The sequence below is a fragment of the Cryptomeria japonica genome, chromosome 4, assembly GCF_030272615.1.
Source record: "Cryptomeria japonica chromosome 4, Sugi_1.0, whole genome shotgun sequence".
NCBI lineage: Eukaryota > Viridiplantae > Streptophyta > Pinopsida > Cupressales > Cupressaceae > Cryptomeria > Cryptomeria japonica.
Window position 1 is genome coordinate 181936001 of NC_081408.1, and position 25761 is coordinate 181961761.

Here is a 25761-nt window from a genome sequence, read left to right on the forward strand (position 1 = left end):
TTTATCAATATTGACACCAACTTCTACTAACTATTTAATGAGAGATCTCAAATTGCTTATGTGATTAGACATAGTAATTTCATCAAACATCTTGAATTTAAATAATTGCAGCTTCAAAGAAACTTGAATTTAAATAATTGCAGCTTCAAAGAAAACTTTGCACTGGCTTTTTTTCCAAATAACTTATTTAGTTCATCTCAAATTTCTTTAGATGATTTTTCTAAATCAACATGATGTAGTTCTAAATTTGAAAGAGGAAGGCCTATAATGAACTTGGCTTTTTCATCTCTAGTTTCCTGATCAATCTTCTTTTTAGCATCTATAGCCTATAGGTACTACTTTAGTGCCATTCACTATGCCCCATAAACTTTTGTTCGTCAATTGCATTTGCATTTTCACCTTCCATATATGAAAATTATGACCATTAATTTTTTCTGAAATGAGTTCCATTTTCAGATACTTCTGTGATGAAATGCAACAATGTGCCTTTGTGAATGTTGCACAGCAATTTTGCACTCTCCTAAACTCTTCCTCTGCAGCCAAAGCTTCTATTTCTTTGCTGGACAGCCATCTCCTCAGCAAAACAGTCAACTCTAACTATTATTCAAATTCCTTCTCCAAAGGAACATGATTTGCTCCATGCTAAAAACAGAGATATACAAGAAAATAGAAAATAGAACAGTAGAACAAAACATCAAACTCACCACTTGTTATTCATCATTGGAAAATACAAATATATAGACTCAACTGGCCTCAACATCATCTTATAAATATTCAAATAGAAATGACAATTAACTAAGAATATTGCCAACTAACTTAAACTGATTGACTTTCAATTGGAAACTCTTAACAGCTAACTAAAACAGATCTACAAATCTTATTTGATTCTTATTCGAACTCTAACTGTTGAAACATTATATTCCAACAATACATCATAAAAGCAAGATCATTTTGAGGATTTTCTTGAACACTAAGCCATGGAAAATAACAAGGGTGGAAGCATAAGAGGCAGAGATGAGATGAAATCTCTTTGGTGGAGTTTATCCCCTAATTTAATAGAACAAATTCAGGTTTCATAAGCAATTATGTGAGAACAATGGAGCTATTATATCCAATATCCTCTTGGAAATGCAAAATATTGCCATCTGAGTGCTTCTACCGTTAGTGGTGTATTTTAAGCATGTTATTATGCTATGGAGAAAATGGTCTACACGCCCATGGTTAAGTGCTTAGGAGTGTTGGCTATGACAAAAAAACCATATTCAAGCCTATTTATGGTATTGATTAGCTACAAACAAATGATATAAACAACTTTCATTGTGTATTTTATATCAAATAGAATGTGAGATTTGAATATAGCTACAACATTCCTCAGGAGCTAGAATAATTATCAATTACAAATCATTATTTCTTACACATGAAACAGATCTCGCACAACACTTCTTCATAATTGCAAAAATGAACGACATAAGGCTCATCCTACAAAACCTGAGACTAATTGAAAATCATTACTGTATACAGAATAGAATAAGGACATTTTTATGATATCCCAGAAATGTAGGATCTACGAGAAAGAAAAGATTTTAAGGAATTTTGATGATTCTATGCAGTTTACGTAGTTGTTGCAAACAGTTTTGCTTCCACTCTATGATAATGTGAACTAATTTTATTGACTTAATTGCAGTTGCCCGTATAGGACACTGCAATATCACATGTATGTAATATATGATCTAGCTAACTTGACGCTTGTTTATGGTTAAAAATATTTATCATGCTATTTTTAAGGCTACTTAGAAAACAGGGGACCATCCTATTAAAACTGAGCCTCATTGACTAGAACAGTACACTGAAAAGATTTCCCAGCTCCAGCTTTATTCCTTATCTTCAAAGACTAGATTTTCTTGTGAATCTTCCATTAACATTGTCAAACCCTTTCCCAAGCTCTCGAGTACTAGATCTTCTCTTTTCCCATCTTCTCCTTCCGAGAAGAACTGCATTCCACCACTCCTTATTAACAATTTTTCTTCATTTCTATCTGCCTTCGCCAGGACCACATCTCCACTCTGCACCATCATAACCATGGGGTGGTTTTTATGCAAAATGTGCACAAAAATCTGATTTCCCTCTATAATTTTTGAGTGGTTAACAAGCCTGGTATTGAAAATCTCCTTGCCATCTCTTAAAGTGCCTAGCTCTATATCGACCGAGCTAATGTCACCCTTGAAGCTCACCATAAAGCATAAAATAATCCCTGAACATTGCTCATTACTGTCCAATATAACATAGAGTAAATCATTACCTTTTGTTTCCATCTTCTTTTCTAAGCACTCGGGAACCCCATTTGCAGAAAAACTGAGTAACTCTAGACAATGTGTTTCCTGTAATTCCAAATTTCCAATAGAAGATTATGGTGATTAGTATACAAGGTACTCTCAAATTTTGAAAATGTAAATAATCTATCATAGCTGCATGTCAATTAGAATGGAACTCGTCACTTTGTACTTGTGGACATGGGTTCCTAATCAAGAGACAAAAAGAGACTCCTCAGGAAGGTAACTAATTTCTATGTTTAATATACAGGTTGGATTCTTGGATATCTCACGTCGGATTCTTAAATATCCCAACACAGACACATGAGACATCCCCAGTTGTATGCCGGGTGCATGTTGGGGTTACTAACTTAAGCTAATGAAGCTATCTGTATAATCATGTGTCCTGGATCCTTTTTACCCCATATTTCTAAAGAGTTATTGCCGAAGAAAAGGTTTCGAGGCCCGCTACAAATAGAATCTGGTGTCCTTGAGCTTTCTTTCCTATAATATGCTGAAACTAGTAACCAATATAACTACATCATTAAGTGGTTCTGGTATTTGATAAGCATTAGATTAAAAAGAAAATGAGAGATACCTTGATTAATTGGCGAGGTTTCAATATTGAGCTTCCTGAGCCGGCCAATCTGCAACCTATAATATGCACTCTTCTTAGGGATTTCAGCCCTTCCATGCCTTGAATGCGCTTCACATTCCTACATTCTGATATTGTGAGCTCTTGCAAAGACTGCAAGGACCCAAAGTCAGGCAATTCAACAAGTTCCCTGCAGTTGTGTATCCTCAGTAGCTTTAGCCTCTTCATATGTGACATGTTAGAGATTATTTTTAGTCCTAAACAGTCTTGAATATGCACTTCAATGAGATCCTTTGGAAGATGTGGAAGTTCCGCAAACTCTGTGCAGTGATGTAGGTAGAGTTTGCTTAGTCGCAAAAGTGAGTCAAAAGTTTGTGGCAAAGAGGTCATTTTGTAGGATTTAAGTTGCAACATTTCTAATGATGAAAACTCTCCAGTACGTTTTGGTAGAGGGCAACCACTTGCCTTTAGATACTTTAAGGTAGTGAGTCTTGAAAAGCTAGGTGGAAGACAAGCTAGGCTATAGGTTTCTTCCATTTCTAGAGACTTTAGGCAAGACAGATTCCCAATGCTCTGTGGAAGTTCACATAGATTGTAGCATTCATTGAGCAACAATTCTTCTAAACAGACGAGATTTCCCAACTCCTCTGGCAATTCAAACAAGGAAGTGCAGTGATTCAGGTTCAGATGTTGTAAACAATTAAGTTGGCCTATTGATCTAGGCAAGCTCCATATCGCCGCACAATTACTTAGAACCAACCTTTCCATACGAACAAGGTGCCCTATTTCTTCTCCAAAGCTGATTCTTTTGCACCCCGTCATATCTAACCGGCATAAGCTTTCAAGTTCATAGACCGAATCGGGAAGAGTCTGTAAACTAGAACAACCATTTAAATCCATATACCGCAAGCGTTTTAATTCTCCTATTGTTTGAGGAAGGCTTCTTAATTTATGGCAACCATGAAGAGACAACTTCTCCAAGCAGGACAACCGTTTAAAGGATTTGGGCAAATTCTTTAAGGGCATTCCATCCAATTTAACTTTTTTTAGAACTCCCAGATCTTCAAATGAGTCAGGTAACATTCTGATGCCGCGACAATTTGATAGAAAGAATACCTCCAGGGATTTTAGGTTAGCTATGGTGTTTGGAAGCTGGATTAAGTTGCAGCAATTTGACAGATCAAGGTACTTAAGCTCTGCCAGAAATCCAATGGACTCTGGCAATTCTCTCAACTCTTTACAACCACTGAGCTCCAGTTGCATGAGAGACGTGTGGTTGGCTAAATCTGGAAGGACTTGAAGATTTGTGCAGTAATTTAGCTTTAGGACTTTGAGGTTTTTCGGTCCCTGCAAACACATTAAACATATCATTAGGAACACATAAGCAGATAGTTCCATCTTTTCTCCCTTTGTTTCTTGATATCGGTAAAGCTTTGTGATTTTGTTAAATCATTGGAAAAAAGATTAAATGATTATTTCGTGTCTTCAATCTCCTTTACTTGAATTTTTCTTAGGAAATTACCTTTTTATTGGATGGTTCTGGCCACAGTGCCTCAATGCCTTTGCTGAAGCTTAGATCAAGTACTACTAGATGTTTCATATTCCATTCACATGGCAAGTATTTTAGAGGGCAGTTTTCCCATCTTACCCACTTCAAATCTGGAGGCAGTTTTGTATAATCTCCCTCTACAAGAGCTCCATCAAGCCAAAGCAATTGCAAAGTACACATTCTTTGCAAATTATGAGTTTGAAGTTTAACATTTTGCTGAAGGTAGCTAACCATAAGACATCGCACCCTTTCTGTTCCCTGATCAGATTACAATTGATACAAACTTATTTGCATCAATATTGACCTTATATTGTGCTAATGAGAATAGAAACAACTACTGTCATATGTAACGTGTCTATAAATACAGTGGAAAGATCAATCACAAAGAAACTAGAAGCACTTCTCAAATACCAAAATTGAGTGCTTTTGAATTCAACTGTGTATTTATTTATCATCAACATTTTGGATCACACTGCATTTTCCATCACCATTCTTTTTGCTCTCTTCATCCAGATGATAGATTGTGTAGTGTGACCTAAAATATTGATGATGATAAACACAGGGAGTACAATATAGAAACACTCAATTTCAGTAATATGATCTGTGGAAACATCATATCTGATCTGAAACGTCTTCAACAACATTTGGTCCAACTCATAAGGAAACCGATCTTCTATCGCTTCCCAGATTTAGTTCAAGGACTAGAAAATATTCAGTGGAAGAAAAGAGTAAATTGAATTCAAAGCCTCACCTTTCCTTCCATTATAACTGGTTCAACCTCTTCTGGCTTCCACAATCTGCTACGCTTCCCTGGTTCTGCTGATTCCTCTGCTACAATAGCTCGTCCCATATCCCTTAGCTCACTATGCATTACAAATCTATCGTGCTCATCTAATTTAATGAGTGACTTCAGCTTCAATTTTGTTAGGCCCACATTGGGACACAAATGATTGGCTTCCCAAAAGCTAATCACACTTTCCCTCTTTCCTCCAATGAATAAACAAGCCATGTCTAAAAACATCTCCTTCTCTTCAGGTTCGAGGCCATCGTAACAGAGTCTAAGAATGGCGTTCTTGCCATAGTAACTTGAATATTCTAGTGTTTGAATGGCTTGTTTCCAATGACTTAAATCTCTATTATACAAATGAGCACCCAGAACTTCAAGTGAAAATGGCAGCCTATTGCAAATATCCACAGCTTTGGATGACAATTCTTTATAATCTTCTTCAGGATGATCTCTCATGAAAGCATGCCAGCTGAAAAATTGAAGAGCGTGTTCCTTAGCAAGCCCCTGCAATTCATAAACAAAACTTCCATTTTCGTTCTTTAGTATGTTGGGGTAAAGTGTTGTTACAAGCACTCTACTACCTGGTCCAAACCAATCACCTCGTAGAGCCTCTAACTGCCTCCAGTCATCAACATATTCCAGAATAACAAGGGCCTTGATGGACCTCAAACGGCCCTTCATCAACATCTTTCCATGAACCTCATCATTAACTTTATCCTTGAACTTGACAAGGTCTTTCAATATCTGGCGTTGCATCTTAGCTACACCATTTGTATTTTGGGCTTTATGGCGCACATCATATACAACGCAGGTAGCATCAAATTTGAGATAAATGTGATTGTGGATGGCCTTTGCGAGCGAGGTTTTCCCCACACCCCCATTTCCATAAATGGTGACTGTGCGGACATTCTCATCAGAATCTGTATCGAGCATTTTTATAACTTTACTCATGTGTTCTTCCATACCCATTAAGATTGTCTTTGATATTCTAAGTGGTTCATTTCTGATCTCCTGGAGTATTGTGTCTGAGGGATCCTCGTCTAAGGGCTGGGGCAGAGCTTCCTCCACTGGGGTCGTATTTTCATCTAATATCTTGAAAACATCCTGGACTATAAGCTTGACGAGTTCTGCTGCAAACCTGAAAGACAAATGAGTTTATAAAATAGGTATTGCCCGGTTTTTGTGTAATAATTATTAATGTGTTTCCTGTAACAGTTAAAAGCTCTCTTAGACTGTTTCTAATAAGTAAAATTCTGTTTAAAATGAGAACTTCTAGAATTTGCGATCTTCAAAATCTATGGCTCACAGAGTAGCATGATCAAAGTATCTTAAAGTTCATTCTGGATGCATTTCTTTCTAATTTTACAAGTAACAAGTAATTTTCTTAGACATAAATAACACTGATCTTACTAAGGTAAGAGTATTTGGGCATAGGTCCAACTGGGTATGACAAATGCACTTTCTAGGTATAAAGAAGCTTACGGTTCAGAGAGTGGAATGATTCCACCTGTAGCCAAAGGTTTAATCTGCACTTCGCACAAATGATGAGTATCATTTGCACAAGAATTTATGTGCAGCTAAGGTCAAGCAAAGGAAATTTTCTTGGCAGTTTAACTTCAAATTCTAATAGCTGCATCCTAGCATTTGAGTATTGAGCCTCAGTAGCTCAAATTAAATATTACCAAACTTTCCTAATGCATTTCTTTCAATAGTTAATATGACTAACAATTTTCAAAAAATAAGCAGTTATCTTTCATACCCGGATGTGTCATCTGTACACCAGCCAGAGAAGGAAGAAACTCTATGGAGAGCGCTTTCCCACTCACCAATTCTTTCCGGTGTGTATCTTTGTTTCTTCTCCTCAAAAGCATTTGCAAAGGCACCTGTCCAAGGATCCCTTACTTCTGTCGGCTTGACATCATAGAATAAGGGTATAATTATACCATTTGATTTGCACATGTGGGTTAGCTCGTCCAGGCACCAAAGGGACTCTGCAAACTTCTTGGAGAAAATAGGAATGAGGATGGTACTGTTGCCGATTGTCTCTTGAACAGTTGAACTGATCTCGTCCCCTATTTTCAACGTTTGGCTATCCAGGACAACATTAACCCCTGCATTTTCCAAGGAAGCATACAGGTGATCTACAAAAGTTCTTACGTCCTGCCCTCTGAAAGTCAAGAAAACATCATATCTCTTGGATGAAGAGGACATAATCTTGGGTAAGGGATTGTATCTAGTCATAGACATTATCTATCAGTTAAATTACAGACAGATTACCGCTTATTACAATGCTCTCTTCTTCGTCTCTTTGAAAACAAAGCACAATTCCTTTTTCCTAGTGTGTAAAAGTCAGATTATTGTGATTTTAGTATTTACAGGGCTAGATCTCTGTACTCTCAGAGTTTGAGACCATTGGTCTTGAGTTAATCTCCGAATTTGAGACCTACAATCTCTGAGTTCGAGACTATTGGGTGTTTCTTACCATATGCAATTTGTTAGGGATAGGACTTCTGGCAATTGGGCCTTTACTCTTCCCACGGGGTGATTCCGATAAATCAAACCCCATTTTTTGTGGGTAGTATTGAAGAAACCGAATATGAGCAGCATAGAAAAAACAGGAACAAAAGGATCACAGATCAGTTCATCAGAGCCCAAACATCATTGTAGTCAACCCAATGCAATATCAAATAATAATAAAAACTTTGTGCAGGTTGTAATTCCACCAAAACCGCAATTTAGAACACTTACATGGAATTTTCTCACTTAAACAGAAGACTTTAAAACGCGTAATGTAAAATTATCGAGCACAAATCTTCAGGGAATCATTTAGACGATGCGAACGTCGCAGAATTTCGAAATTTCCTAGCTAACGTAAGCATTGTTCTCGCTGAAACTCCGGCTAAATCTCCAACGAAGAGCAGAGGTATCCTATTATTATTAATTTATTCGAGAAGAAACCCAAATAAGTATTTTATTTTGTTAATTTGTCATGTTTGCCGAAGCTTAGGTAATAATTTTTTGTTTTCAGGGTAAAAACTTCTTTGGCACCAACGACACAACATATTAATACAAATAAAGTCAAAATCGTAACTACATGTAGAGATATCCAAAGGTATGGCCTGTCCCCATCGAAATCTTCAATATATGTAGAGATATTCAAAGGTTTCTATCGATTGTGTAGGCCTCTTTCACGATGACATAAGATTATAGAGGTCAACTTGAAAGAATGGGGGAAGGTTCAAGCCACCTTGGTTTTCTTGGACATCAAGCAAAAATTGTTTATAATAAAATTGGATTGAAAAGTTAATGTACAAAGGGTCATCTGTATGGAAATAGCAAGCTAAAATTTGTTAGAATTGAAAATTAACACTGATGACTCTTCTCGGGGAAACTCGGTCATGAGGTATTAGTGGAGTAGGGCATGATAGCATAGGAGAAGTTCAGTTTATTTTTTCTATCTATAAGCTAGGGGTCCCATCAAGAGGGCTTAAGCTCTAGTTTTAAGCAAGAGGTGGTCTTGTGAATAAAAAATTGTGTTGCAAGATTATTTGGAATCTTTTCCAAAAAACTAGGAGCCCCTACTTTTTAGGCTTGCAAATTTGAGCAGGTGAAAAGGGGGTGGGGCTAGAAATTGCCCCACATGTAACACTTAGTGTAATTGAACAAGCATACAATACATATAATCCGCTTGAATGGAGTAAATAAATAGTTCCAATGGTAAACAATAACATGTTAATCTTCAAACCAATAGAACCTCAAGCCCTTTGTGAGTAAAGAGAACAAGTATGATCACAACTACTCATACATTGGAAAAAATAAAAAGAATTTCCTTTTCTCAACATTGACCAAAATAGTTGGTTACCACAATTGATCTCGACTATCTAAAAGAAAAAATGTATGTCATACTACTATATCCCGAATTGTAACTCTTAGTATATACAATCCTTAATGTTCACACACACTATTGGTCAATGTTGGAAAAAGTAATTTGCACATATACATATATATTTAAATGGAAAACAAATTGCATAACTATAAAAACCAATTCAAAACCTATAGAAATAAACATTTAATAGATGGCCTCTGTCGTGATGAGGTTGAAAGACAACCTCACTATCCTATTGTGGTTGTTGAATGCATTTTTTTATGTATATGTTTATGACATGCAAAGTGGGATGTATGATGAAGTTGAATTGATTTTTTCAATTGATTTTGAAATAGATTTTTGACATTAATAGTGTGTACAACAAGAACTATTAAAAAATTGCAGACATACATATATATAGAAATGAAAAAAAATGTATAATCATAACAAGCAATTCAAAACTAATAAAAATAAATATTAGGGGAGAGGACCTAGTAGTTGAGCATGTTCCAATTGTTGTGGTAGTAGTTGTTGATTTAATACCTATACTTGTTGATTTAATGTCCAATTTATTTGACAACATTGCACCAATAGTTGTGACTTTAATACCTATAACTGAATGAAATTTACCCTTAGTTGTAAAAAGCAATCAATCATGTGATGTCACATCAGTTGTACAAATACAGGGGCCCCTTATGCATGACTATTGGTCTCACCTTTTTTGGGGGTTGTTTTGGACACCTTGGCAAAAAACATGTTGATGTGGCATCATATTTGATGATGCGGTCCTGAAACCTTAGTTATAAGAAGGGGAAGTAAGATGTTGTAAAAATTGAGAGTGATTTGAAATTGCCATGTAGAATTTTGAGAAGCACAAAGCTAGGGTGCTCAACTACTGGGTCCTCTCCCCTAATAGAAGATCATTAGCATAATGAGGTGAAAGACAACATCTCTACCATGACTGAGTAATGTTTATTTTTTCTTTTCAATTGAATATGTTGAAAAACACAAAGAAACAAATTAATGCATCATCCTCGCTAGGTCCCAATCTCCCCCCCCCAACAAATCCAAAGTGCTATGTCACTCGACCCTCACTGCACAACAGCCATTGCTAAGGCCAAGGATTGAATACATATCTTTACAAATGCCATAAATCTCCAACATAAGTGCAACCTATTTGTCAATGGTTGATGGATGGGAAGTTATTACGTAGTAATTATGCATTGAAGGACTCATACTAACGTAGAGGTGAATAGGTAAGAGACGAACAAGCATTCATCGCAGTGATCACTCTCCCCCTAATCATCAATTATAAATCATTATTTTTTACGCATCAAAGAGATCTCACCAACTCATTGTTTAATTTTCTATAGCAAGAGCATGTTTTCTATTATGTAGATAGAATGTTTCCTAAAGTTGTGAGGTTAACACAAAGAGTGGTTTTATGTGTGTGTTAGTCTAAGTTGTATGAGACAAGTTTATTTTCCCTTGCATCACGTAAGGAATGTTTCTCTTAGGTCATGTTATGTAGGGAAAGTTTCTCTTCTCTTGCATGTTGATGTTTCATCAAGAGGACTATATATGTAAGATCATTGTAGCAACTAGGATTGGATTCTTGAAGGAAAGTTTGCTCTTGAGGTTGAATAAAAGATTCAACATTTGAAGGTTTTTCTCCACATTGGGGTTTTCTGGGTATGTCGGTGTTATTCTGTTATCTGTGTTATTTTGTTTATGTGTTTGGTTTCATGTGAATTTGCTTCCATTGTTCATTATATTCATTAACCCAAAGTATTGGTTGTTACAAGTCAGATAGGTAAACATTATTCTTGTTTCTTTTCTGTGATATTTGTTGAGCAATTTATCTGTAACTGGGTTATAGAAATTAACATGGTATCAGAGCACTAAACACTAAATACAAAGCCAAGATTTGTGATGTAGATTTTAAGAAAAAAATCAGAATTCTATCTCTATTTTCTTTTGTGACTATGGCAACCAATGTTTGATATGAGGATAGGCTTGAGGGTGCATCTAACTTCTTATAGTGGAAGGTTAGGATTACATTCATTCTCAAGGAGAACTAGTTATGGATCCATGCTAGTACAAAAGTGACTCCACCAATAAATGATCCTATTGCCCTAGATTCACATGAAGTCAAGGAGGTCAAGGATCAGAGGATTATCCTTGATGGGGTAAAATATCATTTGATTCCTCGTCTATTCAAGAAAGACATCGATAAGGAAATGTGGGATACACTCACAAAACTTTATCAAAGCAACTATCAGAGTTGTAAGATGATGCTCAAGGACAATTTTCATAACACTAAGATGTCCAAGGATGAGAGTGTGACCTCTTACTTGTCTAGGTTGACACAGGTCAGGGATGAGTTTGCTGGTGTTGGAGAGATGATTGTTGATGATGAGTTGATGTGGATAGCCTTGAATGGTTTTCCAAAGCACTAGGAAGTGTTTATCAAGTTTGTTGTCGGCAAAGATCGCCTACGCGACTGGGTGAGGCTTTGTGATGATTTTTTCTAGGAAGAGATCCATGAAAATGCTCATCGACAAGGTCAGACAAAGAAGGTTGACAATGAAGAAAATCTTGCTCTTGTAAGAAAGGGTAAGCAAAAGTTCACTAAAAGGGCAAACTAAAGGGTCTTCTTCCAATGATGGGAAGAAAAAAGACTTGAGAAAGATAAAGTGTTTTTGTTGCCATCAGATGGGTCACTATGCCAGTCACTATCCTAATAAGAAAAATAAGGACAAGAAGAAGAAGCAAGTTGTTGCTACTGTAGACACCTAAAATTGTCCTGTCTAATTAAATAAATATCTTTATTTTTTTAATTATTTAAGCCTAATTCTTCTATTAATTAAATAAATCTTTATTTATTTAATTAATTTGTTTATCCTCTTCTAGCCTTATTTCTCATTTAAATAAATACATTTATTTATTTAAATTGTCCTTTTCCTAAATTAAATAAATTCTTTTATTTATTTAATTGATCCCACTTCCTCTATTAATTAAATAAATCTTTATTTATTTAATTAATTCATTGGCCTTTTCCACCTATGACACATGTCATTCATCTCTCAATTCCTACACTACCTACCCTCTCATTATTTTCTTATTTCTTTTACCTACCCTCTAATCCTAGCCGACCATTTATCTTTTACACCTCTCAATCTTATCCCTCCATTTCTTATAGTGTCTTCTATATAAGGAGATACTTCCTTCATTATCAACCCTAACAGCACTTTCGAACTTTCATATGCAATCTAGCTATCAACCACATTTCCGTTCTTTGTTGAGCTCTTGCATAAAATTTGAGAGCAAATATATCAAGCAAGATCAATGGAGATCCAAACCCTATTGGACATGTGATGGTATAATCTTTGTGATTTCATTGATTTGCATTGTCTTAGGTAATCTTCATATGTTATGGTGGATCTTTGTTGTTGTTAGGCTAGGGTTTTGTGGTTGAATCTATTTTAGTCTTTCATTATTGTTATCCATTTTCACCATAAACAACTACTACAGAGGTGAACAAGTTTGTAGCATGGTTTGAGAATGAGTTTTCACTCATTGTCTATCTCTCAAGTTCAGTTGCCAACAATGTATGGTATATTGATAGTGGGGCTTCTTGCCACATGACAAGAGTCAGAAAATGTTTCACTAAGCTAGAGGAGGAGTTGGATTTCTATATTGAGCTTGGAGACAATGCCAAGTACCAAGCAACTGGTGTTGGCACAATCAAGTTTCAAAGGGAGTCTGGCAAACCTTTATTGGTGGAGGACATGTTGTATGTCCGAGGAATGACAAAAAGCTTAATCTCGATTTCTACTTTGAAGGACAAGGGTTACCCTTTGAAGGGGGAAAAGTCTATATCTGTCCTAAGAATTCCAAGAAAGAAAAAGTGATTGGAGTTAGGAATGCCAGTTTGTTTCGGTACAGTTTGAGCCAACACATGCATTGGTAAGTAGTTGTAGAGGGCTAGGAGAATTGTGGCATGGGAGGATGGCTCATATTCACCATGGAGCACTTAATGTGCTCAAGGAAATATTGACGGAGCTTCTTGAAATGAAGATAAAAAAGTATGAGGTGTGCAAGGGTCGTGCTCTTGGGAAATATGATAAGACCAGTTTTCCAAGTAGTGACGCTAGATCCAAAGGGATTTTGGATTTCGTACACTCAAATGTGTGTGGGCTTATGTCAACAGGATCCTTAAATGGGAATGAGTATTATGTTACTTTCATTGATGATTTCTCTAGGAAGACATGGATATATTTTCTAAAGAATAAAGATGAAGTCTTTAGTAGGTTCAAAGAGTTTAAGGCTCTCATGGAGAACCAAATAGGGAGGAAGATCAAGATACTAAGGTCTAATAATGGAGGCGAGTATACCTCAAATATCTTCAAAGATTTTCGTGCTCAAGAAGGTATCAAGAAAGAGTTGATGGCTTCGTACAACCTTCAGCAGAATGGGGTTACTAAATGGAAAAATAGGGCTATAGTTGGAGTAGCTAAGGCCATGCTTCATGATCAAGATCTGCCTTGGTTTTTATGGGGAAAAGCTTGCAATACAACTATGTATTTGTAAACTAGGAGCCCACATGAAGTGTTGGGAAAATTGACTCTAGAAGAGGCGTTCACTACGAAGAAACCATATTTTGGAGCACATTTGCATCTTTGGATGCCTTGTGTACTGTCATATTCATGTGGAGAAGAGAACCAAACTAGAACCAACTATAGAGAAGGGTATCCTTGTTGGGCATAGTGATACTTCGAAGGCCTATCAGTTTTACATTCCCGCACTCAGAAAAATAGTTGTTAACTAGTAGAGATGTGAAATTTGAGGAGGGAAGGGCTCTTCAAAAGTCTAATAGCTTGATGAAGGTTCAAGAGGAGGAGCAGGCACCAAAGATTGAGGCTGCACAAATTCCTCAGACTTCAGTCATGCAAGATAGAGAGTAGAGCAAGTAGGTCGAGAAAGTTGATCAAGAGGAGGAACAAAGGATTCCTCAACCTCAAACTCCTATCACAAGGAGGAGGGGAAACAAGGCGATTGAGAAAATACTAAGAGAGGGCCAAGAGAATGTTGGTGATCCTTAGGATCCACTCAGACATAGAAAAGCTCCCAAACGTTATTATGATTATATGGCACTTTATGAGTGAACTGATTGAGGTGGAGCCTTCCAGCTTCTAGGTTGCGTCCAAGCATCGGGTATGGCGGGATACCATGGTGGAAGAGTATTCTTCCATCATGAAGAATAACATGTGGGAGGTAGTGTCATGGCCCGAAAATAAGTTAGTGGTAGGGTCAAGATGGTTGTATAAGATCAAGCATGTTGTAGAAGGTAGTGTAGAAAAGTTTAAAGTTCGGTTTGTGGCTAAGGAGTTTTCTCAGAAGGAAGGGATCGACTATGACGAGACTTTTTCTCTAGTAGCTAGGTACTCATCCACAAGGGTTATCAATTCTATAGTAGCACAGATGGGTTGAAGGATTCACTAGATGGATGTGAAGACAACCTTCCTCAATGGAGTGATTGAGGAAGAGATTTACATAGAACAACCAGAGGGTTTTGAGGTGCATGGGAGGGATTCCCATGTATGCAAGTAGAAGAGAGCATTGTATGGGCTCAAGCAGGCTCCCAAGGCATGGTATGTGCATATTGACAGTTACTTGTGAAGTGTGGGCTTCACCAAGAGTGAGGTATATCCAAACCTATACTATGTTCAAGTGAAGATCGATCTTCTCATATTGGTGTTATATGTTGATGACTTTTTTCTTACAGGGTTAGAAGAGCTCATAGCACAATATAAGTAGGATCTTGCAGGAGAGTTTGAGATGATGGACTTGCGATTGATGCACTAATTTTTGGGGTTAGAGTTGTGACAAAAAGGGGGATAAATCTTCCTTGGACAAGGAAGTACATAATTGATATCCTGAAGCGATTCAGGATGGAAGACTGTAAGCCCATGTCCACACCACTTGTGACCAACTGGAAGAAGATTGATGCTTCTAGATTAGAGTTAGTGAACCCAACTTTATACAGATAGTTGATAGGCTCTCTTATGTATCCGGTCAACACAAGGCTAGACATTTATTTTGCGGTGAATTTACTTTGCCAGTTTATGGTGGAACCTAAATGTGTGCATTGGATATCTATGAAGCATGTTTTGAGGTATCTTTGAGGCATAGTTGATTATGGACTAATGTATATTCAACAGGATGGAGTGAAGCTCGAGGAGTTCACAGATGTAGATTGGGCATGCAGTACAACTGATAGGAAGAGCACTTCAGGGTGTTGTTTCATCTTGGGATCGAGAGCAGTCTCTTGGTACAACAAGAAACAAAAGTTAGTTGCACTAAGTTCTGTAGAGGCCAAGTATATGGCAGCATGTATGGCTACATGTGATGCTATATGGCTTTGAAAAATTCTAGCTGAGCTCTTTGATTAGGAGCTAGATCCTATAGTCATTTGCTGTGATAATAAGAGTTGTATAAAACTCTCTAAAAATCTCGTGTTTCATGACAAGTCAAAGCACATTAAGATCAAGTATCACTTCATCAGAGATTGTATTGAGAAGGGGATCGTGAAGTTACAATACATTTCTATGGATGAATAGATAGCAGACATCCTGACCAAGGCTTTGATGAAGAGTACATTTGTATTCTTTAGGGATAAGCTGGGTGTTGTGGAGAACACCTTCCTCGCTAAGAGAGAGTGTTGAGTTTTCTATAGCTCGAAAGGTGTGGAGTGTGGAAATTGCTCAAGTGCAGCACAAGTTGAATGTTCAGCAAGAGCATGCTTTCTATTCTGTAAATAGAATGTTTCCAAGAGTTGTGTGGTTAACACCAAGAATGGTTTTATGTGTGTGTTAGTTTGAGTTGTGTGAGACAAGATTATTTTCTCTTGCATCATGTAAGGAAAGTTTCTCTTAGTTCATGTTGTGTAAGGAAAGTTTCTCTCCTCTTGCATGTTGATGTTTCATCACTTGAGGGCTATATATGTAAGATCATTGTAGCAACTAGGATTGGATTCTTGAAGGAAATTTTGTTCTTGAGGCTAAATAGAAGATTCAACATTTGCAGGTTTTTCCCCACATTGGGGTTTCCTGTGTATATCAGTGTTATTCTGTTATTTGTGTTATTTTGTTTATGTGTGAATTTGCTTCTGCTGTTCATTTTGTTAATTAACCTAGAATATTGTCTATTACAAATCAGATAGATAATTCTTGTTTCTTTTCTATGATATTTGTTAAGCAGTTAATCTATAACTGGGTTATAGAAATTATCACTCATCTTCATAATAAGAGAAATGAGCATGATAAAGTTCATCCTTTAAAAACCGGGACTAATTGACAATCATTACAATATATAGAATAGAATACTTTTGTTGATATCTCAAACATATATAGGATCTAAGAATTTTTTCGCTATTTATATACAATTTACATAGTTTTGCAAACAGGTTTGCTTCCATCTGAAGTCCATTTGAATGGGCAGTGTGAACTATTTGAATTGACTTAGTTGCAGTTGCTCATATTGGACTTGTAACATCACATATATGTAATATAGGACCTAGATAACTTACCCTTGTTTCTGGTTTAAAACATTTACAGATACCATCATATTTTTTGAGGCTACTTAGAAAGAGGAGACCATCCTAAAACTCGGCCATATTAACCAAAACAGTAAACAGAGAAGATTTTGCAGATCCAGTTTTATTCCTCCTCTTCAAAGGCTAGACTTTCACGGTAATTTTCCATTAATATTGTCAACTCTCTTCCCAAATTTTTTCTTTTCCCATCTTCTCCTTCAGAAAGGAGTTGCATTCCACCACTTCTTATCATTCTTTCTTCATCTCTGTCTGCCTTTGCCCGGACCACATCTCCACTCTGCACCATCAGAACCATGGGGTGATTTTTATGCAAAATGTGTACAAATATCTGATCTCCTCCTACAGTTTTTGAATCGTTAACAAGTCTGGTATTGAAAATCTCCTCTCCATTCCTTAAAGTGCTTAGTTCTATATCCACTGAACTAATAACACTCTTGAACCTCACCATTATGCACATAATAATCCCTGAACATTTCTTGTTACTGTCCAATGTAACATAGAGTAAATAATCACCGTTGGTTTCCATCTTCTTTTCTAAGCACTCTGGAACCCCATTTGCTGAAAAACTGAGCAACTCTAGACAATGTGTTTCCTGTAATTCCAATAGGAGATTAAGGTAATTAGTACTTTCAAATTTTGAAAATGTAAATAATCTATCTTAGCTGAATGTCAATCACTTTGTGTTTATCGATACGGGGTCAAACATGGCTCCAACTTTCCATGTTGGAGCCATGAGGCCTCCCATATCGGACACATGAGGCCTCACAAGTTGCATAAGATTCGGGCTGACGCTATTTCTGTAACCATGTGTCCAACACACTTCTAGGGGTCATTGTCAATGAAAAGATTTCTATGTAATTGCACTATAAGTGGTTCTACTATTTGATAGGCGTTAGATTAGAAGTTAATGAGAGATACCTTGATTAATTGGTGAGGTTTCAATATTGAGCTTCCTGAGCCAGCCAATCTGCAACCTATAATATGCACTCTTCTTAGGGATTTCAACCTTTCCAGTCCTTGAATACGCTTCACATTCCTACATTCTGATATTGAGAGCTCTTGTAATGACTGCAAGGACCCAAAGTCAGGCAGTTCAACAAGTTCCCTGCTGTTGTGTATCCTCAGAAGCTTAAGCCTCTTCATATGTGACATGCTAGAGATTTTTTTTAGTCCCAAACAGTCATGAATATGCACTTCAATGAGATCCTTCGGAAGATGAGGAAGTTCCAAAAACTTTGGACAGTGATGCAAATAGAGTTTCCTCAGGCGCAAAAGTGTACCAAAAGTTGGTGGCAAAATGGACATTTTGTATGATTTAAGATGCATATTTTCTAATGATGACAACTTTCCAACAAGTTGTGGTAGAGGACAACCACCCGCTTTTAGATTATTTAAGGAAGTAAGTCTTAAAAAGCTAGGTGGAAGAACAGATAGGCTGTAAGTATCTTCCATTTCTAGAGTCTGTAGGCAAGAAAGCTTTCCGATGCTCTGTGGAAGCTCCAATAAATTGTAGCATTCATTGAGCACCAACTCCTTTAAACAAACCAGATTTCCCAACTCCTCTGGCAGTCGAAACAATGAAGTGCAGTGATTCAGGTTCAGATATTGTAAAGAATTAAGTTGACCTATTGATATAGGCAACTTCCATATTGCTGCACAATTACTTAGAATCAACCTTTCCATATGTACAAGCTGCCCTATTTCCTCTCCTAAGCTGATTCTTTTACAACCAGTCATATCCAACTGGCATAAGCTTTCAAGTTCATATGCTGAGTCGGGTAGAATCTGTAAAAGTGAACAACCATGCAAATCCAGATGCTGCAAGCTATTCAGATCTCCTATCGGTTGAGGAAGGCTTCTTAATTTATGGCAACCGTGAAGAGAGAGCTTCTCTAAGCAGGACAACCATCTAAGGGATTCGGGCAGATATTTTAAGTTGCAGCAATTTGACAGATCAAGGTACTTAAGCTGTGTCAGAGATCCAATGGACTCTGGCAGTTCCGACAAAATTTTACAACCACAGAGCTCCAGTTGTATGAGACACGTGTGGTTGGCTAAATCTTGAAGGACTTGAAGTTGTGTACAATAATTTAGCTTAAGAACTTTGAGGTTTTTCAGACCCTGCAAACAGAAAAGGCATATCATTAGGAACTCACTAAGCAAATAATCCTGTCTATTTACTTTTTTGGTATCACTAAAGCTTTTGTAATTTTGATAATCAATGGAAAAAATAATAAAGTATCATTTTCTGTCTTAATCTCTTTTACTTAGTAAAAAATTGGAAATCACCTCTGCATTGCATGGTTCTGGCCACAGTGTCTCAATGCCTTTGCTGAAGCTTAGATCAAGTACTACTAGATGTTTCATATTCCATTCACATGGCAAGCATTTTAGAGGGCAGTTTTCCCATCTTAGCCACTTCAAATCTGCAGGCATTTTTCTATAGTCTCCCTCTACAAGAGTTCCATCAAGCCAAAGCAATTGTAAATTACACATTCTTTGAAAACTATCAGTTTGAAGTCTTACATCTCGCTGAAGGTATGTAAGACATCTCACCCTTTCTGCTCCCTGGTCATATTACAATCGATACAATTTTATTAGCATCAATAGAAACAACTACTGTCCTATGCAACATGCCAATGAAATACAGTAGAAAGACCAAATACAAACATATACTAGAAGTAGAAGCACTTCTACAACAATGTTTGGTCCAACTCGTAAGGAAACTGATTCCTATCTCCTACCAGATTTAGTTCAAAGAATAGAAAACTATTGGTAGTAAGAATAAAGTAAATGAAATTCAAAACCTTACCTTTTCTTCCATTAAAACTAGTTCAACCTCTTCTACCTTCCACAGTCTGCTACGATTCCCTGGTTCTGCTGATTCATCTGCTACAATAGCCCTTCCCGTATCCCTTGTCTGACTATGAATTACAAGTCTCTCATGCTCATCTAATTTAATGAGTGACTTCAGCTTCATTTCTGTTAGGCCTACATTGGGATACAAATGACTGACTTCCCGAAAGCTAATTACACTTTCCCTCCTTCCTATGAATAAACAAGCCATGTCTAGCAACATCTCCTTCTGTTCAGAGTTGAGGCCATCATAACAAAGTCTAAGAATGGCGTACCTGCCATGGTAACTTGAACATTCTAGCGTTTGAATGACATGTTTCCAATGGCTTAAATCTTTATTATACAAATGTGCACCCAAAACTTCAAGTGAAAATGGTAACCCATCGCAAATATCTACAGCTTTGCATGACAATTCTTTGTAACCTTCTTCAGGTTGATTTCTCATAAAAGCATGACAGCTAAAATGTTGAAGAGCATCTTCCTTAGACAGTCCCTGCAATTCATACACAAACCTTCCATTTTCATTCATGTTGGGGTCAAACGTTGCATCTGGGGAGTCTTCTTCCAAGTGCTGGAGCAGAGTCACTGGGGTCGCATTTTGAACCAATTTCTCAGAAACTTCCTTGACTACAAGCTTGATGAGTTCTGGATCAGATCTGAGAGACAGACAAGTTTGCAAAATAAGATATTGTCCGGTTTTTGTGTAATAATTATTATTATGTGTGTACTGTAACAACAAATAGATCTCTTTGCACTAATTAATAAAATGTTGTTTAACGTGAGAATTTGTAGGATTTGTGATTCAAAATCATATAAGAGAAACTTCACAATGCACTTTAGGAGAAACAACAGATTCTTGCAAAGTTTGACCGTTATTATTCTTAAATTTAACGTTACAGTACTAAAGAACGATAAAGAGAGAAGAAATGATGCTAAAGAAAAGTGTGTAAATTAGTAAGGGTCAGAAATTTAGATATTATTCTATGTGTGAATACGCATGGAATTTTAGAAAAACAAGTATAGAGCTACTGGACGAGGAAGAAAGTTTTCTTAAAATATTGACAGACAAATCTATTCCTCCCAATCTCGCTCTATTATTCAGCTTTAGCCTTTCTTAAAAAAAAATTCGTCATCACCTACAGCATGCTATGTTGAAAATTTTACAACATAAAGCAGTACCAATAAAGAAAATGCGAATGAAAAATATGTTTCTTCTCTTATATTATCTACATCAATATATAATTTCCATAAGCCCTCTTAGAAGGAACTATCTAGGGTCCCATTCAGTTAAGAGTCAAAGTCTGAGGGTATTCATTCGGGTCTATGTTATCAGAAATGAGAAATGCAACGGCAACGGCAACGGCAACATGATGAGAAACGAAGTTTAAAAGGTTGCGTATAAGAAATGGATTTTTAATATATATATATATAATAAAATTAATTTTAAAAATAAAAAATTATAAAACATATATCTCTATAAAAATTTTAAACATTCTTTGATTTCATTCTTTCAATTTAAAATAATTTGTATAAAACATTTCACACAATAAGTATAATAAAACCAGGAGGACAAAAATAAATTTGTGTGATACTTAACTTGGCTTACAAAAATTGCAAATTAATGTAAACTCCAGCTTGAGCTTTATTGGCATTTATAAACTAATGTAAACTCCACCTCGAAATTGGGGAAAAGATAAAAATGTCTTAAGTTTTTATTTAAATTTTAACGACAACTGCTAGAAAAACGAAAATCACGGCTGAAACGTCCGTCTGCAAAGGGAAACCCGTTTCTGCCGTTGAAACGGGAAACGGAAGTCTCCCATCGCATTTCTGGTAACTAGGATTCGGGCACAATACCGGTCTCATTTTTATAGTGTCAGAGCCTTGCACTCAACAAGACTTTATCCCTAGTGGACTCATTTAAAACCTTTGAACTTCACCAACAGACCAAAAATCCATTGACACTTCATATTTTAAATTGCACTTATATTCATACTGTAATGACTCTATGACTCGCAGAGTAGCATGATCGAAATATCTTAACACTAATTTTCGATGCATTTCTTCCTAATTTTACAACTAACAAGCATTTTTCTTTCTTAAACACATAAATAACACTGATCTTACTAAGGTTAGAGTACTTGGGCAATTAGACTTTCTAGGTATATAGAGGTGAAACTTTTGGTATTTTACGGTTCACAGAGTGGAATTGATATTAATCTATGGACTTGAAATTACTATTTTCTTGACTCAAATTAAATTAAAAATGGCCAAACTTTCCGGCAATTCTTCAGAGTAGCAATGAATACAATCTCTTTCAGGATTTCTTTCAATAGTTAATATGAGCATTTAGATTTCATACCTGGATATGTCATCTCGAGACCAGCCATGGAAGGAGGAAACTTTTTGGAGAGCGCTTTCCCACTCATTAATTCTTTCCTGTGTGTATCTTTGTTTCTTCCCCTTAAAAGCCTCGGCATAGGCACCTATCCGAGGATTCCTTACTTCTGTTGGCTTGACATCATAGAATAAGGGCATGATCACACCATTTGCTTTGCACATGTAAGCTACTTCGTCCAGGCACCAGTGTGAGTCTGCAAACTTCTTGGAGAAAATTGGAATGAGGATGGCACTGTTCCGGATTGCCTCTTGAATAGCTAAGCTGATTTCATTTCCCCTTTCAATGTTATAGCTATCCAGGAATACCTTAACCCCTGCAGTGACCAAGGATTCATGCAGGTGACCTACAAATGATCTTCTTGTGTCCTGCCCTCTAAAACTTAAGCAAACGTCGTATCTATGTTGCTTAGAAAGGGCAAACAATGCCTCGTTGGGTTTTGGGCCTCGCAGACAGAAGTTTCCTACAACATGCAAAGCTGGTGGATAATGAAGCCTCATCGTCTTTCTTATCAATAGCAATACAGAAAAGGCTACCACAACACTGGTAACCAGCAGTAGCACAGAAAACCAACATTCTAGTTGCTTATCCATGAGAATAAGCAACTAATCTATTCACTATTCACTGAGACAGATTACCATTTGTTTCTACTTCTTTTTGGAACATAGAACATAGAACATAACATTAAACAATTCCATCTTTATCAATTACATGTTCCAACATGTGAAACAATGATAATTGTCCCTTATCCACAACATCCCACCCTTCCACAACATCCCACCCTTCCCTTCGATCACTTCGATCAGAAATCCATTCGATCAGACAATTGATGGGATTACTGCAATTTCAATATTAACAAGGCTAGATGCCTATAATATCAGAGATTGAGACCATTGGGCTTATGTTAATCTCTGAATTTGAGACCTATAACCTCTGAGCTAAAGACAATTGGACTTTGTACTGTTTGCAAGGTTGGGCCGATTTCTCCCATCATTAATGAAATCTCTGAGTTGGAAACTATTGGGTGTTTATTCTTGAGGATGGCTAGGAAGTTTCTTCTTGCTATTGGGTGTCATCTCCGAGGTCTTACCATATGCAATTCTAGGGTAAATTTTCCAACTGTTAGCTGTTTATATGCAATATCTGAGACGGAGATCACTATTGGGAATGTACTCTTGGCATTTTAATCAAACTCGAATTTTTTTTTCCTTTTTCTTTTTGGGGGACTGAGGAAGCCGAATATAAGCGGCATAGAGAAAACAGGAAGAACAAAATCACAGATCAGTTCATCAGAGCAAGAGCAAAGCTTTTGCCATGACACCCAAACTGATCAATTTAGTCAACGCTCAAGAGTATTGAAGTTATGAAATGAATATGATCCCAAAATTTGGAAGATTCATCGAAACCCAATGCAATATCAAATAAAATTTTGTGCAGGCTAGCTCCACCAAATTCTCAATTTAGAACACTTTCTCAGAATCTTCCCAATTGAGCAGAAGACCTTAGAAACGCATAATATAAAATTGTTGATGGGAAATCTTCATGAAATCATTTAGACGATGCGATTACGTAGTATAATTTTGAATTTTCCGAGTTAGAATAAGCATTGTTCTTGCTGAAACTACGGAGCAGTCTCCAACGAAGAACATTAATTTATTCCGGAAGAAACGTTCAAATGAGTATTTTATCTTGTTAACGTGTTGTTGGAGCTTAGTAATAAATTTTTGTTTTCAGAGTAAATATTCTTTGCACCAACGAGAGCATATCAAAACCCGTTAACACCAATAAAGTCAAAATCTTCACTAAATGTAGAGATATCCAAAGGTTCCTATCGATCGTGTAGGCCTTTTTTTTCACAATGACATAATATTATCTAAGTCAACTGCCATGGGGGAAGTTTCAAAACATCTTACTTTTCTTGGACATCAAGCAAAAGTTGTTTATTGGAGTACACTTTGTTTGGGTTGAGTCTAAACTGGCTTCGAAAATATGGTACATTCGTTAGAAAATAGATTAATACGAAAGTTAGTCACACATTACACACTGTTGATCGTTTTTTAAATGGTTGTGATTTTCCAAGCAATCATTAACACGATGCACGTTTGCAATGTTTTGGAGCCAAAATAGACGTGTTCCTTTGTTTGAGTTAAATTGAATTGAAAAGTTAATATATAAAGGGCGATAGAGGAAGGCATAAATCGTAGGTAAATAATAAGCCAAGAATGGTCAGGGTAAAATTAAAAATTGCATCCAATAAAATTAAAAGAGGATGATAAGTTTTTTCTAAGACTTTTGGTAAGCTTTTGTGTTTAGTCTATATGTATATTGTCTTCCATATTTTATAGAACTCTCTTTTTTGTATGATTTAGTATATGTAATGTTTGATTATATATGAAGAAATAATTACCTTGGGTAATTTAAAAATAGTGCATATATGCACGTAGGGCAAAAAAATTAGGAAATTATTCTTTGATAGATTGGGAAACCCTACTTCATAGATCCCCACTTTTGTCACTGGGGCAAATGCAATCCCACATGGGGATGGTAGAGAAAACAAGGGAAGTGGATCTTTTCAAGCAGCACAAGGGCATCAACAAATGGATGGAAAGCTAATATTTGCAAGGAATGGGAGGTTTTGGTATATTAGAATTATAGCTTCAATAAGAATGGCAATCAACAAAACTTTGCATAGCCACCACAAAGAAAAGCCTTTGTTATATCTGTAGACACCCAAAAATGGTCAACGCTTGAGAGGTCATACTTTAACAATTGCGCATTGCCTCATTTTAGGTTTTTGCGTCGCATTAACATTTCTCCTATGTCACGCACTTGATTTTTATCATTTGCGAGCATCGAGTCATTCTTCTACATTCTTCATTCATCTCGCATTCGAATTTGGTCTTGTCGACAACATTATCCAGTCATGATTTTGATCGATTTTATCTTGTTGCATCAATGTGCGTGCTTATTTGTCATCATTTTGGACATCGTCAATCCTAATTAGGGTTTTGTCCTCTTATCAATCTCATCAATCTTATCATTTTGGACATCATCAATCCTAATTAGGGTTTTGTCCCCTTTTCAATCTTGTCATCATGCGATCGATTTGTCATCGATCGTTGTCATTGTTCGATCTTGTCATTTTGCAATCGATTTGTCATTGATCGTGGTTGTTTTCAATCTCAAGTCGTCTTGCAATCTATTTTGTCATCGATTCTTGTCCTTTTGTCAATCTTGTCATTTTGCGACCGATTTGTCATCGATCGTTGTCTGTCTTAATTATGTCAATTTGGATCAATTTGTCATTGTTCCTCGTCAATTGGCGCATTTATCAATCAAATCATTTATCACATTAGTCATTTATCAATCCAAAATCAAATCAAATCGAGTTAATTATCTTTCAAGACCTAATTCGTCTTCCAGGGTTTTTGATTTAATCATTTAACCTTGTGTTTCATTTCTTCCTCTAGGATTAAATAATTTATTTATTTATCCTAGGTCTTCGTGTCGCAATTAAATGTTTCATTTGATTGGCTAACTAATTATTCCTCTCTTTGTGAATTAATTAATAAATGAAAAATTATTAATTGATTCACTTAATTTCCTAATCTTTCATCAATTATTCCTCTTTTTGTGAATTAATTAATAAATGAAGAATTATTAATTAATTTCCTAATCTTTCATCAATTCTCCCTCTTTGTGAATTATTAATAAATGAAAAATTATTAATTAATTCACTAATTTCTAATTTTCATTAATTTCCTAATTTCTAATTCCTAATTTT

At 36.3% G+C, this 25761-nt stretch overlaps 2 protein-coding genes across 3 annotated transcripts; both read right to left on the reverse strand.

Moving 5' to 3' along the window:
* Nucleotides 1-1646: 1646 nt before the first annotated feature.
* On the reverse strand, nucleotides 1647-8171 carry LOC131028066 (TMV resistance protein N). 2 transcript variants are annotated; one of them, XM_059219681.1, is made up of 6 exons: nucleotides 7989-8171; nucleotides 7000-7351; nucleotides 5205-6378; nucleotides 4427-4711; nucleotides 2908-4251; nucleotides 1647-2378 (listed from the first exon to the last, which is right to left on the reverse strand). In XM_059219681.1, exons 2-6 carry the CDS (start codon nucleotides 7197-7199, stop codon nucleotides 1872-1874), a joined length of 3510 nt encoding a protein of 1169 aa, XP_059075664.1. In that variant the 5' UTR covers nucleotides 7200-7351; nucleotides 7989-8171; the 3' UTR covers nucleotides 1647-1871. The 2 variants fall into 2 exon arrangements, with proteins under 2 accessions (XP_059075664.1, XP_057814246.2); XM_057958263.2 differs by having other exon boundaries at nucleotides 7000-8171.
* Nucleotides 8172-16526: 8355 nt separating this feature from the next.
* On the reverse strand, nucleotides 16527-22668 carry LOC131875430 (TMV resistance protein N-like). Its single transcript, XM_059219682.1, has 5 exons — nucleotides 21942-22668; nucleotides 19536-20235; nucleotides 19013-19291; nucleotides 17642-18844; nucleotides 16527-17315 (listed from the first exon to the last, which is right to left on the reverse strand). Exons 1-5 carry the CDS (start codon nucleotides 22568-22570, stop codon nucleotides 16827-16829), a joined length of 3300 nt encoding a protein of 1099 aa, XP_059075665.1. The 5' UTR covers nucleotides 22571-22668; the 3' UTR covers nucleotides 16527-16826.
* Between the last annotated feature and the right edge of the window lie 3093 nt (nucleotides 22669-25761).

What these genes read in the sequence shown, in the direction of transcription:
- LOC131028066 (XM_057958263.2), bottom strand. Translation starts at nt 7,487, where the DNA reads ATGTCTATGACTAGATACAATCCCTTACCCAAGATTATGTCCTCTTCA. An exon ending in TGTACAGATGACACATCCGG is followed by an intron (nt 6,379 to 6,999) that starts GTATGAAAGATA and finishes TTTGTCTTTCAG; the next exon opens with GTTTGCAGCAGAACTCGTCA. An exon ending in CAGTTATAATGGAAGGAAAG is followed by an intron (nt 4,712 to 5,204) that starts GTGAGGCTTTGA and finishes TAATCTGATCAG; the next exon opens with GGAACAGAAAGGGTGCGATG.
- LOC131875430 (XM_059219682.1), bottom strand. Translation starts at nt 22,570, where the DNA reads ATGGATAAGCAACTAGAATGTTGGTTTTCTGTGCTACTGCTGGTTACC. An exon ending in TCTCGAGATGACATATCCAG is followed by an intron (nt 20,236 to 21,941) that starts GTATGAAATCTA and finishes TCTGTCTCTCAG; the next exon opens with ATCTGATCCAGAACTCATCA. An exon ending in TAGTTTTAATGGAAGAAAAG is followed by an intron (nt 19,292 to 19,535) that starts GTAAGGTTTTGA and finishes TAATATGACCAG; the next exon opens with GGAGCAGAAAGGGTGAGATG.